At 37.7% G+C, this 13,734-nt stretch overlaps 1 protein-coding gene across 1 annotated transcript; it reads left to right on the plus strand.

Moving 5' to 3' along the window:
• On the plus strand, nt 1-6,233 carry LOC119778984 (potassium voltage-gated channel subfamily A member 10). Its single transcript, XM_038278452.1, is given in 3 exon segments — nt 1-1,841; nt 2,791-3,886; nt 3,888-6,233. Coding segments are annotated over 2 exon segments (1,692 nt in total). The 5' UTR covers nt 1-1,841; nt 2,791-2,947; the 3' UTR covers nt 4,641-6,233.
• The last annotated feature ends 7,501 nt before the right edge of the window (nt 6,234-13,734 follow it).

Here is a 13,734-nt window from a genome sequence, read left to right on the forward strand (position 1 = left end):
TTCTCCTCAATGTAATGATATTCCTTTTGTGGGCAGAGGTCACCATTTTAGCAGATGTGTCTGAAAGTCAAACTTCTGTAAAGGTGTGCTGAAGGTACTCCAACTATGCAGCAGTAGTGTATAAACCTTCTGATGGAGAATTGCTTTGTCAACACAGATTGTTTATCGGTAAGGTGATAGTGTCATCAGGAAGGGCGGAGGAGTGGATGATGGATGGAAGGAGGGGTGTTAATCCCACAGTATGTCACAGTTCCCCTGAGACACCTCACAATGCAGTAACTTCTGACCCATCACCCTTGAGTTTCTATTTCATATATAAACCTTTTTTTTTCCCACTTTCATTGTCACAAATCATCCTGAATAAGGGAGTGATTATTTACTCTCGATTTAACTGGTGTAGTCTGTGGTCCTCTCTGTCTCACTTTGGATGTGGCAATTTCAATAATAAAGGGTTTAAGGAGGTTGTCCCTCAGCTTGCTTGTGTTCTCAATGACAAATGCCGGGCAATGCAGGAGCCTATAAAGAGAGGTGTCTACATGTGAGGGATGTTGAGTCAGCAGTTAGTGCTTGTCTGAGCATATGCACATCACTGCATCTGTTCATATGCATGGCATTCTCTGTGTCAGTGCCTAGAGCAGTAAATTGAAATTTATGTTTATAGATGCATGATATTGCAGCGAGACCACATAATGATGTCAGGATCATGTATGGTGACTGATGTGAAAAAGCAGAGACTGCAAAGTTTTCTGTGACCTTGAAGCAGTGTGCCTGAGGTCGCCTGCAGCGGTCCTTCTTATGCTGCAGTGTTACAGGGGACCAGCAGACAGCCAGCTGCAGCAGGAGGAGCGTTAGGCAATGATATCTAACATTGGGGCAGCGGTTTTCAGTCAGGTATCAGGACATTCGGGACTTCGTTCTTCCAAAGAACCGTGACATAAACTTTAATGAAAAGATTAAATTCCTGAAAGAACCTAAAGGACTTTAATTAATCTGACAAAACATCGGTGGAGATTGGAAAGCTATCTTTAAAACACCCTGACAAATCTGCAGAAGTTAATTGCTTTACCTTGTTAACTTTTTCAAGTAATCAGAACATTAAACATTATCCTTGAAAACACTGATGGTATGAATTTGTCATTGGTCTAACCGCACCTTAACAGGTTTACGTTACAAGAGGAACACTATGATCTTTTTGTGAATATTTGAAGAAATTACTCAAACAGATCAGATTTCAGAGGAAACAACAGCTTGTGCCCAATCAGGACAAATAAAACAAGAGACCGAAGCCCCTAGGCAGACAGATGTTCTTGCAAGTATTGAGAAGTAGTATAAAAGAGGAAGAAAAAGTTTAATTCCCAAGGTGACAATGGATTGGATGATCCTGCAAGTGGATGCTTAGTCTGCAGTATAGAAGCAAGCTACTAGGACCCACACTCCCTTTCCCTCATCAAACAGCGATTGGCTCGTGCAGAGTAAATCTCCTATCACAGAGCTCACCTATAATGTCCCCTCTGGCGAAGGAGGGATCAGGGAGAACAACACCAGGTGACCCCCACATTCAATGTGGTCAGATACCTCTGTGGGTGTTTTTCTTTATTTTTTAGCAGTTTTGAGAGCGTGAGGGAGCAGTTGTGTATGTTTGTGAGTTTCTGAGGGTGTATTCAACATCTCTGGTTTCGCACATGGTGTTAAATTACTCAGTGGGAGCTTTAATACAGCTAGAGACGCTCTTGATTGGAAGTTTTGGATGAGGGAGTGTTAGGGAGGTAAGTGGGGAACAGAGCGGAGCCGGCAGGCAGGACAGAGAGGGCACAGAAACTTCTGCAGAGCCAGGATCACGGGTGAGTCCTCATTGCATGCATGTTGTGTCACATTGACACAACTTATGTTTTAAGTGTCCTTCGAGTGCAAACTATTCTTATAAATACCAGCAGACCTTCAAATAACAGCAATTGATTTTAAAATCTTTTTGCACTGAGTAAGGTTTCTGAGGTCTATAGATGTTAGTGCCTACTTCTTAGTTCTTGGTGATATCCCTTGTATTCTTGCTACTTAGTGACCCATGGTCACTAACATGAGGCAATTAACTCCAATATTTTTGTAACAGCCATCTATGATTTCCTTACATAAGAATCAACTCTATACCCTCAGCTGTCATGCTATCTGCTAAGCTGAGAATGGAAACAGAGCCATGTGAATCACCTTGAGTCTTGAAGGGCCCCTCGGTGTCAAGTGCATTGCAGCCCTGTGTTGTTTGTTAGGATTTGGTTACCTGTCAAATCTTTACTGAAGGAATGATAAACAGCCACTTAACTATATGGCAACTTTAATATCGGATTACCCACCCAGAATCTAAGAAGGATTGTGATGATAGATAATAATAATATTACATAGATAATAATAAGGTGTAAAAATAGAAATTTTGAAAATTTAATAAGGAAATTATATATGGAAAGAAAACTATGTGTCATTTAAAATTACTTAATGTATCGGTCAAAGATGCAGAATAAGTTGTGTGGACAGAAAAAAATGTTTTGCTGCACATTATCAGCAATAATGCACTGTATGCAGCATGTAAGCACTTTTGAATCTGATCTTGGGGAGTTGCAGTTTCCGTTTAGGTCATTGAAAAGAAAATAAAGAGGAAAAAAAGACCTGTACATGCAATGTATCAGATGGCAGGTTCTCTGCTGATGCAACAGAATCTGAAAGAAAAGTATTTTTTCAACAGGACTAGATTGAACCGATTAACACTACTTTAATATGATTGCTTTCAACACTTTTTTGCAGATAAACCAGAAGCCTGCATTAAAATTTAGTTTCCAGCAGTCTGAATGGTAACCAGGTGGAGAGAAGCTGCAGTAGCATCCTCAGCGTGGCACTGGCTGAAGTGCCTCCTCTACCTACGGAACCAGATTGACCATCAGAGCTAGCATCAAAGCCGGCAATGGAGGTGCCGCTTGTGAATTTTGAAAACATGGATGATGTTGGAATCAACCTCGGTGATCCAAGCGACTCGGGTTACCCGACCTCACCCACCTCAGAGGCTCCTGATCAGAACCTGTTGGCCCATCGACTTGCTTCTCCTCGCCAGTCCCCACGCAGAGGACGGCGACAGCGTCAGTCTGGTCAAGATGGGTTGTCCCCTTCTACTCCTCCAACTCTTACCTCAAAAGCAAACTCCAGCAGTGGCAGCTTGATCTCAAATCTCAAGCTTCTGGCCAACAGTGAGTCCCCCAGTGACAGTGTCTTCAGTAAGATGCTAAAGGATTATTATGAAAATGAAGATCTCTTTGAAAAGCACTGTTTTGAAGAAAAGGATGAGAAAGTTGTCATTAATGTTTCAGGACTGATGTTTGAAACGCAACTCAGTACCCTTAGTAAGTTTCCAGAGACATTGCTGGGTGATCCCATGAAGAGGATACATTACTTTGACCCAATGAGAAACGAATATTTTTTTGATCGAAATCGTCCATCGTTTGACGGAATACTCTACTACTACCAGTCAGGTGGGAGAATCCGCAGACCAGCCAACGTTCCCTTGGATATTTTTGCAAATGAAATTGTTTTCTATGAGTTGGGTCATGAAGCAATGGAACAGTTTCGTGAAGATGAAGGCTTCATCAAAGAACCAGAAGTCCTCTTACCGACCAATGAACTGCAGCGGCAGTTCTGGCTTCTGTTCGAATACCCAGAGAGCTCCAGCGCAGCTAAGTCCGTTGCTCTGGTCTCTGTCTTTGTCATTGTCATTTCAATCTTTATTTTCTGTCTAGAGACTCTTCCAGAGTTCAGGGAGGACAGTGACTTTCCTCTAGGTTTCATCCAAATGATCAATGGCTCTCAAAGCAGTTCTCCCTCTTACCCTGCCCCTAAAAACTGCGTGGACATATCTCACAGACCCATTTTTCATTGTTGAGACTATTTGCATCATATGGTTCTGCTTTGAGCTCGGTGTCCGTTTTGTGGTGTGCCCCAGTAAAAGTGATTTCTTCAATAACATCATGAATATTATTGACATTGTGTCTATAATTCCTTACTTTGTTACTCTTGGAACTGAGCTAGCCACAACACCCGATGATGATGTGAACGCAGGTCAGAACATGTCCTTGGCAATTTTGAGAATCATTCGACTTGTGAGAGTCTTCAGAATTTTCAAGCTGTCTCGACACTCAAAGGGTCTTCAGATTTTGGGTCAGACTCTGAAAGCCAGCATGAGGGAACTGGGGCTGCTAATTTTCTTCCTATTCATAGGAGTCATTCTTTTTTCCAGTGCCATCTACTTTGCAGAAGTGGATGAGCCTCAGACACAGTTTGTTAGCATCCCTGACGGCTTCTGGTGGGCTGTTGTAACCATGACCACTGTCGGATATGGAGACATGTGTCCGATCACTATGGGAGGCAAAATGGTCGGTACCCTCTGTGCCATAGCTGGTGTTCTGACCATTGCCCTACCAGTCCCTGTCATCGTTTCCAACTTTAACTATTTCTACCATCGTGAGACAGAGCAAGAAGAAAAACAAGTGATGGATGCAGCTGCAGAAGCTGCACAGAAAATGTCAGCTGCTAACAGGAGTGGAAGCACACTCTCACTCAACAAGAGTAATGGGACTTGGCAAAATGAGAAAAATGGCATGCATTGAGTAAAATGTTTCATTTTTTAAACATACGGGGCCAGATAAACAGGAATTAAAAATAAAACATATCTGTTAGTGAGGCACAAGTGATTTATCTACTCGTTTTTTGTACCTGAAACACTTATGAAGATGATTACAGTATTATTAGACACTGATGGCACAGACAGTACACAAACTGTCTGTCTGCATGTAGATGTGTCAAAGTGCAATTAACATAACTGAGCAACTACTGCTTCAGTAACTCTGAGAATACAAAGTGCAGTAAGAAAAAATAACCTAAGAAGTGCAAACTGATAAGACCTTAGTAGAATAGGTTTGTCTGTCAGATAAAAACAAATGAAGTAATCTAGTTATTTTATCATATACAGTGAAATCAGATAGGCTTTGGCAGCATGTTCAAGGGCAGGCAAGTGTGTGTAGTGTAAAATAGGACATTGGCTTACTCATTGTCTTCTCAGCACATCTATAGGTGCAAATGTACAGCCAGCGGCACCTCCCCATGTAACAATATCTGTGTGATAAATAGCAGGCGAAGTCGCATGGCCGCTATTAATCTTGTAGATACCCTGCAAAGTTAAAAATAAAACTGCTTTATCTTCAGTATACATGCAAGGGTTTGCATGCAGCGGTTTTAATAATCACAAACACAGATTACTTTTTTAATCTATTCGTTTTATTATAGTTTGGCACCAAGCAGCAATGCAGATGTATTTGACTTTAACTTGAACAACGAAACAATTTATATTCTAATGTGAAATAAATACCCTTTAATATTGCATCACTTCTTTGCACTAAAAGCTTTTTTCTACATATGTCTTAAGCACTTTAGGAGCTTTACATCCTCCATTGCTAGCAGGGAAAATGTGTTTGTAAAAGTGTACAGAATTGTAAAAAATTATATACATATATGCATTTGTGAACAGACTAAATGGTAAAGGCAAAAAAGCAAAAAGAAATGTTTTTTATTTAAGATTTTTATTTCATTTGCCGATGATTTCTCATTCTTTATTGCATGGCATAATGACTGATATGACATTTCATTCCTTTTATCATTTATGAAAATTTTATACATGTGAGTATATATTGCAACTGAATTTACAATAATATTTTTAAACTATTATGAGGAACAATATACTAAGGGATGAGATGAAGAGATAATAAAAACATGGACTGTGAGATAATGAGAAATGATTACTTGCATTTTGCACAAGATAAGATGAATATGAACTATTTATGCATGAAACATTTTCTTCACTGGAACATAGTGTATGAGTGTTCATATAAATATCTCTTGTACCGAAATGTCAGTGAATGTAATTGTATCTCAGTCAATGCCTTTATAATAATCCTTAAAAAAATGGGCCTAACAGAAAAATGCTTTTCACCTCCTGAAAAAGCTGTACCTGTAAGGAAAGTATATTGCAACAAGGTGACATTAGTAGGTCACTTCAATAATCAGCACTTTAATATGTTATGGAGCACTGAATGGGTGAAGACTGTTACTGTATGTGTCAACTTTGTACAGTACAGTGTCATAATTTGCAATGTTTTATTTATCCAGCAAAGAGTGCCTTTCATTAAACATGTACCCAAACTGCATCATGTTTCCTTCGGTTGAGCTTCTTCCCCAGCCTGGGACAAAACATGTGCGTTTTTGGGCAGATACAGGGGTTTGTGCTTCTCTTTTCCGTAGATTTATTTATAAAAGTGATGAATAAACGTGTGTCAGTTTTTGTCGTTAAGGCTGCACACTCATTAACACCTCATCTTGGCTTGTTATCAACACCTTCTTGCTGGTTATTTGCATTGCTGATATCATGATTAAAATGGTTGTGCGGTGTCTGTCATATGATAGGATGGAAAAACAGCTTGGCTTTTTAATTATTTTTTTTTCTTGCTGTATCGGTATCAAAATCCCTAATGTTGTGATGTAAAAATGAGTCTGAAGGAGCAGATGTTTGTTTGAACTCTTACAAGCCTCTTAACTAATGTTTACTAAATGGAAAAATAAGCTGGAATGCATAAAAAATGTTGACCGATTCGTAAGATAGAAAATCAGCATAACTGAATGCGGAACAGGACAGAAACAGTTTTCTGTTGGCTTAACTTCCCTTTAAATGGGAGGAGTTTAGCTATCAGAACAAGTTTAACAATGCCATTGAGTGGGACCTGAACAGAAGCAAAAACACCAAGTTAAATATGCAGAGCATATTAATCTTTTATAACATGATCTTACTGGGTCTGTGAAGTGAGTCAGAGAGTGTTTTTCCTGCTGTTTTAGTCACATTTCTTCATATGCTGGAGACATTGTCAGTCAGTTAATTCAGACCACACAGAACTGGATTATGAAGTTCTTGTGATTTGTAATTTTCAGTCTGCTTGAGAGATTTAATTGCACTCCTGTTGAGACTAGTGCTGAGTTTTTAAGCCATTTAAACTATTTACAATGTATGCCACTCCTCTGATTTCTGATTGCTTGCTGATATCCCACAGATACCCTCTGTTCGAATTTTAGAATATAAAAAGACAGTTGGCTCAGGCAAGGTCAGGCTAAAGAGAGGCTGTCATTTATAATTCATGGGGTGTTTCATGAGGAGATCAAATCCAGCCTACCTTTGATGAAAATTCAACCCCCGAGAAAGCTGCTCTAAGACCACCACTCAGTTCTGTCACTGTGACGCAGCAGTGTAGTGCAAATCTTAGTAGAACTATAAATATCTCTGTAGCATGACTGCTCTTTCCTTCTGACTCTTCCAGGCGCTGACAAGCTGCATCCCTCTGCTCTAAGTGAAACAATGGACGGGTCTCACGCAAAAGCCACTGAGCCATAAGACACTGAGTCTCATATCAGTGGATTGGGTTACTGTACTGTCAGCACACATGTTAATTTAATTTTCAGTCACACAGACAGCAGGCTCTGCACTTTAGTTTATGTTCTCTGGAGGGTAAAGTCACCTGGAACTCATCAGACTGCATTTCAATCAAATAGTTTCTTTAAGAAGCTACAACTTGTATGGAAGCGGAACAAAGTATAAAGTAAAAGTGCAAAAACAACATTGGCAGCATTGGCATTTGCATTGGCAGCATCATGCTGTGGGGGAGGTCAGAGTTGATTAAAAGATGGAGATAATAGTGGAGTCTTCACTTTTTGGTAAACAGTAACCTTAAACATAAAGCCAGAGATTCAATAGAATGATTTTCAGGCCTCTTCTCGAGTTGAATGTTCGACTTAAATACAAAATGTAAATTGAATGAGATATATATATATATATATATATATATATATATATATATATATATATATATATATATATATATATATATATATATATATATATATATATATATATATATATATATATATTTTTTTTTTTTTTTTTTTTTTTTTTTTTTTTTTTTTCTAGATTTGACAATTTGATAGGGACTGCTCAGTGGGTAGCACTACTGCCTTGCAGCAAGAAGGTTGTGGGTTCGATTCTCGGCCCAGGATCTTTCTGCATGGAGTTTGCATGTTCTCCCTGAGCATGTGTGGGTTCTCTCCGAGTACTCTGGCTCCAAGTCCAAGTTAATTGGCTTCTCTAAATTCTCCTTCGGTGTGAGTGTGTGTATCTGAATGGTTGTTTGTTGGGCGATAGACTGGCAACCTCTCCAGAGTACACCCTGCCTCTCACCTGTAGACAGCTGGTGATAGGCACCAGCACACCTCATGACCCCATTAGGGATAAGTGTGTCAGAAAATGGTTGGATGGACAATTTGATAATATTGGACCCACTTCATTTTTCCAGGACGAAAGCAAAATGTTTTGTTTTTTTTCAAAGCTTTTGGAGACAAAAAGAAGTGCAAGAGTAGATATAAAAGGTGGTTCTACAAAGTTTTAATGTCATACATTTCACATTGAGGAAACTGTGTTTTTTTCCGTTTCAGCTTAAAAATGAAGTTTGATCTGTCTTATAAAAACCCAACAAAAAAACTCATTGGAGTTTTCTTATTACATGATAAAATCTAAAAGTGTTCAAGGTTTATGAAAAATTTTTCCAAGTTCCTGTATACACACTTAGAGCCAGGGAATATATGGTTAAAACATTTTTTAGGAAACATTTGAGGAGAACAACAAAATGAAAATCTCAGGCAACCTCTAAAATTGTGTTTAAAGTCTGACCTGTTCAAACCCAAAGTAAAAACAGATAGAAAAAGTGTTACACCTACTGTATATCTACACCTATATTCACAAGTATGTCTTCAACCAAGTATTAATAAACTAAGAAAACTGTTTCACTGTACTTTTCTTTACATTGTGATAAATAACACCATAAACTACTAAAAAATTAAAATAAATATTAAACAATATTTATGTTATTTTAAGTTTGATAATTTAGTATTTTTAGAAATGTCTTTCAATATATTAAGTATGATAATACAATGAGTTTTAGAGTTACTTCCACACATATGTTTTTTCACACAGTCTCTTTGGATATGATTTGTGTTGCCTTATGCAACACAAATCATTTTGTGATTGCAGAAGAGTGTCCAGGGACACAGAGAGGGCAAGTAATGACTGAAAAACATAAAGATTTATGACAGGTAAATGCAAAGTAAATGCCCTGCTGCGGGGTGCTTGCTCCAGAGGTCAATGACTAAACCATGTGGGACGAAACATGAGTCTCACATTTGTAAAGCTTAACGGCCATGAAAAATAAAGAAGGTGACCTAAAGTATCTTCGAGAGCCAAACAGTAAATGGAGCAATGCCCTGAGAGTGTGTTTTCCCAGACATCAATGAATGAGACAAAACAGAAAGCCTAATTGGTTAATTGTATGATATAAGAAGGATTATTTTTACACAGACAAATGTCCATTGTACTCAAATACTGCTGTTCCCATCAGTTGAATCAATCTGAAATGATCATTTCTATATTTTACTAAGAGTTATTTAAACTTGGAAATAATACTAAGAAAATACTGTAACACATGCTTTTAAATGAACTCAAAGAGAACCCACATAGGGAGGAGGGAGGTCATGCAAACTTTATATCGGTGATGATGCCAATATATCATCTCAAGGCCCTTTACAGAGACAATTCAAACAGATCATACAGTCAGGCAGGTTCAAAGTTTTCTATCTAAATAAAACCAGTTGATTGCATCGACTCATTGACTCTATGCAATCCTTTGCACTGAACATGCATGTACTGACAGTGGAGAGGAAAACTCCCTTTTAACAGGAAGAAACCTCCAGCAGAACCAGGCTTAGTGTAAGCGGCCAACTGCCGAGGCCGACTGGGGTTCAAGGAGACAGAAGCAGATGTACAGAAAGAAGCATAGATACAAAAGGCAACTGTAAACCAGCTCCACAGGCGGCCCCAGCCAGGAAAGACACAGCCAGGAAGACAAGCTCCAAGCCAGCTTCTACGTCAGAGGATGAAGAGAGCACATCCAGTTAGTTACAGTCAGAGAAACAGGACTACACTAAAAAACAAGCCAAGCTTCAACATCTATAATCAACCTTATTGAAAATGACTAAAAATTGATTTCCAGTAGTGATCTCCATGCTCACCAGACCGCTTTAAATACAGACATGTTGGAACAGGAGACTCGCATCATGGACAGTCATTAAACCTTCAAATGCATAATGCAACACAACGTTGGACCTTAACAATAAAGATTTAGGACAGTTATTTAGAAAAAAAAGGGGTCCAACCCTAACCTTAACTAGGCACACCTATTAAAAGTGTCCAAAGGTATCAAGTAATTTATTATAAATACTTAGCTGCTGTGCTAAAGTAGCTTTTTATGTTTCTATTTACTTGAGTCACTTATGACTTGTACTTAATATTACAAAAAAATATCTGTACTTTCTAATCCTTACTTTGTCAAGACTAACTATCTGCTTTTTAACAGCTGCAACAAACCAGGGTAACTCAAGAGTGTGAAGAGCATCTGTCCAGTTGGAGCACAGTTTGTTTATAGAAAAACTGGTGAAAAAAGTGAGCTGGAAAACATTCAAAAAGATAAATCAGATTTAAATCTAAATTAGTAGATTTAACATTTATGTATTAAATATATTTAAGTTCTATTTCACTTTTAATGCTGTAAAAATCAATTCTAAATGTGTTCAAATTCTTTTGCTGGAATTCAGTTCAGTTCAATCAATATTATCCTAATTGACATTTTTAAAAACTAGAGAGAACAACTTTCTTTGCTCTGTTTGAAGAAGAAATTATGCCATTTCATTTGCATATAAATGTCTTTTAAATAATAGTTTTTCAAAGTTATTTGTATAATTTAAGGCAAAAGCTTCATTTAGGTTTTGTACTTAAATAAAATGTAGAACCTGAATCTTTTATCTGTTAACCTTTACTTAAGTAAAGGTGTTTAATCTGTACTTTTGCTGAAGTCTTTTTTTTTTTTAGCAGGTATCTGTACTTTTAAAGGAGGGTAAAGAATGTACAATGCAAACTTTTCACACCTCTGAAAGGGGTCTATGAGTGGTCTTTAGTCCGTGTAGAACTAAGGTTTTATAAGTAACTGTGACACCCTATGGAGATTAGTATGTACTACAAAACACAATGCTTTTATCTTATTTGGCAGTCCTTAATTTAACCAAAACACTGAAGATATTAGAATGACCTGGAAAATGCTGAATGTGGCTTCATAGATCTACCTCTAAATGGCATTTTGGCAATTTTGGCAAATGGCATTTTTTCCCCTCCCTTTCCACTGCTTGTTGTGGAAATAGTTTTGTGCAACTGGTACTTTATGTTTTATTTATATTTAGAGAAAATGTTCTTCCTTACACACAATATAAAACAATATGATAAATTTATGATTAAACTGTGTCACAGGCCTTATTTTATTACTATTGTCCCTTTTATTTTATTTATTAACTTTTACTTTGTAAACATTCATTTTTACAGGTTGAAGTCCCATCTTGTGATGTAAAAAAGTTTAACCGAATAAGGACGGCTTTCTGACAACAATATCCTTAAAGATAATCCGTATGATTAAACAGTTTTTGTTTCGGTTTCTATGGGTTAAAAGTTAACCCGATAAGACTTCAATCATAGTATTTGTTTAATGTTTTACTTTAATTGCTGGACAGCACAATAAACCAAATCTACACAAACTATCTGACTGAAAAATAGGGAAACTGTTTCTGCCTCATAAACAACACCTTCCGTGAAATGACAGATGTCAAACTGGTGTAGCAACACTGTAGTTTCCATACTATAAAGAGGAGTGGAGAGGAAGGTGTTATTACAGGAAGTGTGTGAGGTAATGTCAGGGTAGGTTCATTTCAATGCTATGTTGGAGCATAGCATTGAATTTTAGCATATTTAGCTTTTACATAGAGCTAAATAAGGTCAAATTTGGCATGAAATTATTTGAATTGTAAATAGGCTACCTGAGTGTAAAAATTGTACAGCTCAAAAAGATAAAGCTGTACTGAACTGGCCACCAAACCTGAGCTGCATCGCTTTAGAGATGGGTCCTGTTTGAAAAATAAATCAAATCCAGCATGAATTGTTCTATTTTGAATGGAGGTTGATGAAAAAAAAAATTGGCTTGGAATTTCTGGTTAATCCTAAACCAGAGATCACAGATTAGCGGACCAGGGTCGGGATCCAAACCCACCTGGTGGCTAATCCGGACCCAACCTGATTTAAAACATTTATAAATGACTGCATGTTGTCCGACGACAGTATATAAACGTCACTTGCGCCGCTTCTCCTGTTTGCATGGTAAAGCCATTCGTAGCGTCCGGCACCAGGCTACACGTGATACAAATTAGCCAATGGGCTGTCAGTCTGGGTTGCTGCTTCTATTTACCTTTTAGACACAGCAGGCAAACCGGACTGCAAGAAGAACTGAAATGAACTGGTAAAATAGCATGTTCGAAGATGACCCTGCAAATTTTTTAGTATGTGAGGCTCAGTCTGCTGCTGTGAAGCAGGATTCTTCACCATGAACATACTCAAAAAATAAATATCAATCCAGGCTCAAAATGAGCACCTTGATATGTGCTTGAGAATGGCTTTGTTTCCATTAAACTCAGGTTTAAAGCCTTGTAGGGCAGCCTAAAGCCCACTGCTTTCATTAAGCCAGAAAAATGAAAGAAAGAAAAAAAACAGTCAGTTCAGGTGTTTTATAAAAAAAAAAAAAAAAAGTGAGTCAGGAAATTGTCTATATACTAAACTGAAAGAATGTTGTTCTCTACTTCCAAAAAAAATTTAGATTTTTAAATGGAAAAATTACCTATTTTTTTTTATATATTTTTTTTTTTATTTAAAAATTCTGTGTATAACATGGATGCCTACATTTCACTTCAGTGTTAAATGCTGTTTAAAGTAACGGATTATAATTAAAAATGTCTCTGGATCTTTCCTGGTTGTTGATTTTCTTTATTCGGACCCCACTGATTTTTAATTGGTTACCCCTGTCCTATATTGTATTATTCTACAGTGAGAAAAACAATAAACATCCATACAAATATATTTGTCTGTATGTGAAACCTGTATCTAAGGTGAAACTTCATAGGGTGTTTTTAAGGGGATCGTAGTGACAAACAGTAGTCAGACAGCCTCTTTGTCTCCTGACAAAATAAATAAACAACCTAAATCCGCTTGGTTTTGGTTTGTGACATCTTATAAGGCACAACTTGCATTACAAAAAATGATAGCTGCGCTACTTGACAAATCTTAAACTCAGAGAGCTTTTGAGCAGCCTTGTCAGTGGCTCTCAAAGCCTCCAGATATTCGAGTTTCAGATAGAGATAGAGTTTAACATTGCTGAACTCCAAATCATGATACATATATTGTCAAACTAAAGTAAAATGATTTACTAATCATCTTCATAACTTTTTTAAAGAATCTGTTGATACCATTTGATATTTAACGCTTTATTGAATGGAGTTTGGACTACTTTAACCTACATTGCCTTGCAATGGGATGTTTACATCCACCCTCTAATGTAGCAATTGACCACTGAATCAGGGGCAGAGCTAGATGGGGGGCCAGGGGTGGCTGTGGCCACCCTATCATTGGCCACCACTGTCGCCACCCCGACCATTTTTTCCCTCAAATAAAGATGGTGGCAGCAGTAA

This window comes from Cyprinodon tularosa, unplaced genomic scaffold (genome assembly GCF_016077235.1).
Source record: "Cyprinodon tularosa strain WSP-4 unplaced genomic scaffold, ASM1607723v1 ctg141, whole genome shotgun sequence".
In the NCBI taxonomy this organism is placed as follows: Eukaryota; Metazoa; Chordata; class Actinopteri; order Cyprinodontiformes; family Cyprinodontidae; genus Cyprinodon; species Cyprinodon tularosa.